This window comes from Sinocyclocheilus rhinocerous, unplaced genomic scaffold, assembly GCF_001515625.1.
Source record: "Sinocyclocheilus rhinocerous isolate Xijiao unplaced genomic scaffold, SAMN03320098_v1.1 scaffold1134, whole genome shotgun sequence".
NCBI classification, from domain to species: domain Eukaryota; kingdom Metazoa; phylum Chordata; class Actinopteri; order Cypriniformes; family Cyprinidae; genus Sinocyclocheilus; species Sinocyclocheilus rhinocerous.
Window position 1 is genome coordinate 246,791 of NW_015643579.1, and position 6,622 is coordinate 253,412.

Sequence of the window (6,622 nt, forward strand, 5' to 3'; positions counted from 1 at the left end):
TGATTGGTTGAACTCTTCATCTTTTTCTGTTGCTTGTTTTGAATACTGCACGTGGACAGAGGCGTCACCAGTTTTTTGCGTAGTTTAGAGTGACTAATCGTACCAGCGTACTTTGAGGTCAAAATGCGTATATGCTACGCAAAATGCGTACAGGTTGGCAGGTCTGCATTATGTCTGGCGGAAATCCAATACAGCTCACCATCAAATAAAAACACCATTCCGAAAGGTAAAGCATGGAGGTGGTAAGATCCTGTTATGGGGGTGTTTCTCTGCAGCAGGAACTGGAGCACTTGTCGGGATAGAAGGAAAAATGGATGGGGCAAAATACCTTCAAATTCTTGAGGAAAATCTGCTGCTCTGCCAGAAAGTTGTCAATGGGAAGAAAGTTTACATTCCAACATGACAATGACCCAGAGCACACAACAGAACTGACCATACAGTGGTTGAAGGAGAAAAAGGTGAATGTCCTTGCATGGCCTAGTCAGAGTCCAGACTAAAACCCCACTGAAAATCTGTGGAATGACTTGAAGACTGCAGTCCATAAATGCTCACCATCAAATTTAACTGAACTTGAGCAGTTCTGCAAAGAAGAGTGGGTTAATATTGCAAAGTCTAGATGTGCAAAGTTAGTAGAGACAAATCCTAACTGACTAAAGGCTGTAATGAAAGCAAAAGGTGGTTCAACAAAACACTGATGCAAGGGGGTGATCTGTTTTCCAACTCAGTGATTCTGTTTTTTTTATTTTTTCCTGACATGTTGGTGTTATATCTTTCACTTGGATGCTATTAGTTGCACTGTGTAAATACATCTGGATAAAACAAAAACTGTGTCTGTCTTCATTTCAGGCTGTAAAGCAACAAAATGTGATTATTTTAAAGGGGGGTGATTCTTTTCTATACCCACTGTAAATAAATAAGTAAAGAAAGAAATAGTTAGTCAGTCCATGGTATGATAAATCACTTAAAAGAATCAACTTTTTTACACTTCTAAAAAATGACTTATATTTTCAAAAGGTTGATGCTAATAACGTTGCTATAATGCCAATATATAATCAATACAACAAATGATATATTATACAAAATTGCTAAAAATTAAATTAACATCTAATACAATATGAACTCAATTTCTGTGTAGCATTTAATAAATAAATAAATAAATGTTGCAAATATAATATATAATGAACCCTGTAGTATATCTGTCTATGACTTATTTTTATCCATTAAACTTCAACTGTCAAAATGATCAATGGAACAGAATGGATGTACCTTGCTGGCTCAGCTTCTGAGATTTCTCCGTTGAAAGAGGCGTTCAGTCTCGTTTCTCTGGTAGCCAGATCATCAACAAGGTTCTGTCTTCTGTCTGCTTCAGCTTGCATTCTAACATCATTCATTAAGGCTTTAAAATGACACATTTATGACTGCATAATTATGCTCATCTCACAGCACAATATGCTGAATCATCATAAACATCCATCCAAACATTCATTTTCACTTTTATTTTTTGCAGTTGTTTAGGGCCAGTACTTCCACATTCAACACCAAACACACTACTTCAGACATACGGTTATTGGTTTGTTAATATACACTGCCCCCTACCGGTGCTCTCAGGAAATTACACATTTTTCCTCTTTATTAAAGGAAGTTCACCCTAAGATTCTGTGTTTGTTTAATCACCCTAATATCATTTAAACCTGTGCGCTAATAGTTATTTTGTGGAACATGAAAGGAAAATTTGGCAGATTTTCTGCCAGTTCTGCCATCACTATGAGCTCCTAAAAATATATATATATATATTCATAAGCTTTTTGGCTGGATCATAATGCCAGTAAGTTGAGAGAACAGGCTCAAAAGAACAATAATCAGCAAATAATAAATTCAGTTTGGTCTTTTCCTCTATTATATGACTTCATAACACTAATCGCATGACTAGAATGCATTACTTTTATAGTGCTTTTTTGTCTTTTCTAGAGGTTGAAATGTGTTGCTTTGAACGGTCTAAAAAAGTTTGAAATGTCTCATTTTGTGTTCCACAAAGAAACTAACAGCATGTGGGTTTTTGGACGAACTATCGTTTAGAGAATTTTTAGCCTCAAGACTGTTGCAAAAATGTAAGACATTAATTTGACGTAAAATATATAACAGTCTCTAAATATGAGAATAACGTTGATACCATACTCTTCTTCTGGAGTGAGATATAACAACACACTTATCTCTCAAAATCTTTGGATTCCACTCTCTTTTTGTGAAGAATGAAATTAGTATTAAGTGATTTTTTTTTTTTCTGGAAAGGATACATATGCCGTTGAGCAGAAGCTCGAATCAATGTCTCCCTGAGCTGTGCTATATTCTGTTTGAGCTTCTGTAATGATGCTCTCAGGGTCATGTTGAGCTACAAGCACAGACAAACAACAAGAGCATAAAGATCACTGACACAGACGGCTTAACTTTATTGTACTATATACATGACTAAAAAGTTAAAAAGAACAGCATTTATTCAAAATAGAAATCTTCTGTAACAATATATACTACTGTTCAAAACTTTGTGGTCAGTAATTTTTTTTTCGTCTTTTTATTTTTGAAAGAAATTAATGCTTTATTCAGCAAGGATGTGTTAAATTGATAAAAAGTGATAAAGACTTATATTGTTAGAACTGATTTCTATTTTAAATAAACGCTGTTCTTTTTAACTTTATTCATCAAATAGTCTTGAAAAAAGTATTACAGGTTCCAAAAAAAAAAAAAATATTAAGCAGCACAACTGTTCCAACACTGATAATAAATCAGCATATTAGAATGATTTCTGAAGGATTATGTGACACTGAAGACTGGAGTAATGGCTGATGAAAATTCAGCTTTGCATCACAGAAATACATTACATTTTAAAGTATATTCAAATAAAAAAAAACATTATTTTTAATGGTAATAATATTTTACAATATTACTGTTTTTTCAGCATTTTTGGTCAAATAAATGCAGCCATGATTAACAGAAGAGACTTCTGTAAAACACATTAAAAATCTTACTGTTCCCAAACTTTTGAACAGCAGTGAGTGTATACAAATTATAAATATATATATACTGTCTTTACCTTGGCTGTATTTCCTCCAGTCCTCTGCTGTCTGTTTCTTTCATGGATGTTTTCTGCAATTTCTTGAGACAGCCGACAAGCTGCATCATAATTCTGTAACCTAAATAATATAAAACAAAACAAAAATGGCTGCTTGATAAAACCATTTTCCACCTGCTACACCTTCCACCAGTTTTCCAGTCATTTAAATCACAAGATTGTCATCAACAAAATCATGTGACAGATCTCAGCAAACCGGCCTGGCAACATTTATACCAGCTGTTGGCCAAGTTAAAAAACATATATATGTACATAAACACAAAATCATCTATTAAAGTATAGGGTGTGACGAGCAACAAAGAAAAGTAATACAGAGATAAATTCAGTCTGAACTGATCTGATCCACTAAACTACACAGCAAATTAAGTTTGCTGAACTCTGCGATACAGAACTGTAGACCTCACATGTCTATAAACAATAACAATTTAAAATGCATACCACAAATCCTGTGACATATTGCGGCACTTTTGTCTCAGTTATAAATAGCGTTTCTGGAGAAACTCAGAGCAAAATCACCACCAACATAAACGGCACGGTGCTACTTCCTGTTTGGCCGTGACGTCAGACGGTGGCCTCTTTTTCTTCTTTAGTTTTTTGGCCACTTACAGTACGTTGCTGTTGTGCAGTCATGTTATCTATTATCGTCAAAATGACTTATGAACATAACAAAAAATAGAATAATAAAATAATTATTCTGGTGTTATGGCAAACCAGCTAAAAAAGGTGCATTACCGCCACCTACTGATCTGGAGTGTGGCGTGTGCATAAATTTGGAAGAAAGAAATACAGAACAAACAAACAAAAAAAAACTAGATTCTATCTATTGTTCCTGTGTTTTTCAGGTATTTAAACAATTTTTCTTGCACTATTGATTGCCTCGACCCATTTTCTAACAATAGCCTACTTTTAAAGAAATATGATCAACTCCCAGCCATCCTAATTCTTGAATTAATTGAAATCTCTCCCTTTCATATGCAGAACACTCAAAAAGAATATGTTTCACTATTTCTTATTCTCCACATTTGTCACACTTTCCCGATTCATGCTTGCCTATTTTATAAAGACTATAGTTTAATGCTGTATGTCCAATTCTTAGTCTTGATAAGATGACATCTTTCTTCCTATTTCCGTATCTTTTCCTCTCATTTCCAACACACTCCTGAATCTGGAAAAGATGTCTTCCTTTAGACCCATTATTCCATAACTTTTGCCATTTCTTACTTACTTCAAATGATATCACTCTCTTGAATTCAGCTTTACTTAAAGCTAACTTAATTTCTATTTGTGTATGATTTAATGCTTTCTTTGCTAGCAAGTCTACTTCCTCATTTCCATCCACACCCACATGGGCAGGCAGCCAGAGGAATTTTACCTCTATCCTTAACTGCCTTATTCTAAACAAACTTTGTAAAACTTCAAATGCTAAGTCTTGCCGAGCTTCAGATTTACCACTTGGTAGGCTAGTGAGCGCAGCCATTGAGTCAGTACATATCACAGTTCTTTCTGGTTGAACTTCTTCGATCCACTGTAGAGCTAGTATAATAGCTAATAATTCGGTAGTAAAAACTGACACATGATCTGATAATCTTTTAGCCATTTTTATTTTAAAAGTAGGAATATAAACTGCTGCTGCTGTTCTCCCAGACTCTGGCTCCTTAGACCCATCTGTAAATCTGGCTCCTTAGGCCCATCCGTAAATTCCTGTAACACAGAATAATACGCTTGTATTATATATCGTTGAACTACTACTTCAGTTGGCATGTTCATCTCCGGTTTTTTTATTACTTTGTGAATTTGTAAATCAGTTACTGGCATAGGGAACAACCAAGGAGGAATTGCTGGAATAGCAACCGAAGGAGCAATTTGACGGTGGCCTCGTACAGACATACTGAGGCCAGCTTTTGTATTTTTATATCTTCATCATATTTGCTTAATATGTTTTATATGGTTAATACGCCAGCCAAAGTTATGTACACTGATTTCAACCCATACCTGACGAAGCAAGTTGTAAGAAGGAGTAGAGCAAATCAAGTGGTTGGGGATTATTAGGAGGTCATAACTGACAAAGGCCAGGGGGGCAATTTTGCCAGGACACCGGGGTTACACCCCTAGTCTTTACGAGAAGTGCCATGGGATTTTTAATGACCACAGAGAGTCAGGACCTTGGTTTAACGTCTCATCCAAAAGACAGTGCTTTTTTGACAGTATAGTGTCCCCGTCACTACACTGGGGCGTTAGGACCCACACAGACCACAGGGTGAGCACCCCCTGCTGGCCTCACTAACACCTCTTCCAACAGCAACCTAGTTTTCCCAGGAGGTTGCCCATCCAGGTACTGATCAGGCTCAACCCTGCTTAGCTTCAGTGGGCAACCAGTCTTGGGCTGCAGGGTGATATGGCTGTGGCATATAATATGACCAATAATGTGTGTTATCTTTACATTGCCTACATTAAAAATATTGACAAATGTTTTTAATTGATGTTTGAATTTCTGCATTTTAATATTAAAGCTTTTATTGAAGAAGTTTAAACTCTGGTTGTCAGAATGAACCCAAACAATGTATGTTACTTTCACATTTTAATTTCTGTCCTGACAATTTCTTCCTGTGAAATGTTTTGTTTTAAAAATGCATTTGAGATCTACATCTACATTTACATTTAGTAATTTAGCAGACGGTTTTATCCAAGCGACTTACAAATGAGAACCATGGAAGCAATCAAAATCAACAAGAGAGCAAAGATATGCAAGTGCCATAAGTCTCAGTTAGCTTAATGCAGTACACGTAGCAAGTTTTTTTTTTAATTATATAATAAATAAAAAGAAAACAGATAGAATAGAAAAAGAATAGAGCAAGCTAGTGTTAGATGCCTTTTTTGCTTTTGTTAATTGTATAATAAATAAAAAGAAAACAAATAGATAGAATACAAAAAGATTAGAGAAGCTAGTTGTTGTTTTGTTTGTTTGTTTGTTTGTTTAAAACCTGTTAACCCACATCCGCCCACGGGTGTCTGTGCTATTTATTACCTTTGTTTTAAAACAATATTCAATCAACTATCATAACAAGCAGTTAGTAAATGAATAGAGTTCAAGTCTAAAAGGGGAACGTTTTTTTAAAGAATAGAATTAGAATAGAGAGTGCTAGAGTTAGAGGGTCAAATAAATTAATGAATTTAGAAAGGGGTGCAGAGCCAGTGGTTGCTTTGTAGGCAAACATCAATGCCTTGAATTTTATGCGAGGAGCTATTGGTAGCCAGTGCAAATTGATAAACAGTGGTGTGAAGTGCATTATTTTCGGCTCATTAAAAATTAATCTTGCTGCCGCTTTCTGGATTAATTGTAAAGGTGTGATAGAAGTGACTGGAAGACCTGCCAAGAGAGCATTGCAATAGTCCAGCCTGGACAGAACAAGAGCTTGAACAAGGAGTTGTGAAGCATGTTCCGAAAGAAAGGGCCTGATCTTCTTGATGTTGAATAAAGCAAATCTGCAGGACCGG

General features: G+C 35.5%; 1 protein-coding gene across 2 annotated transcripts in view; it reads right to left on the reverse strand.

Moving 5' to 3' along the window:
- The window catches only part of LOC107757428 (syntaxin-8-like), a 61,249-nt gene extending 57,559 nt beyond the window's left edge, over positions 1 to 3,690 (reverse strand). For both annotated transcript variants that reach the window (XM_016574898.1, XM_016574899.1), the window contains exons 1-4: positions 3,566 to 3,690; positions 3,089 to 3,188; positions 2,295 to 2,389; positions 1,267 to 1,377 (exon numbers count right to left, since the gene is read on the reverse strand). In XM_016574898.1, the coding sequence (XP_016430384.1) occupies positions 1,267 to 1,377; positions 2,295 to 2,389; positions 3,089 to 3,188; positions 3,566 to 3,582 (323 nt within the window). In that variant the 5' untranslated portion in view covers positions 3,583 to 3,690. The remainder of the gene's footprint in view (positions 1 to 1,266; positions 1,378 to 2,294; positions 2,390 to 3,088; positions 3,189 to 3,565) is intronic.
- Between the last annotated feature and the right edge of the window lie 2,932 nt (positions 3,691 to 6,622).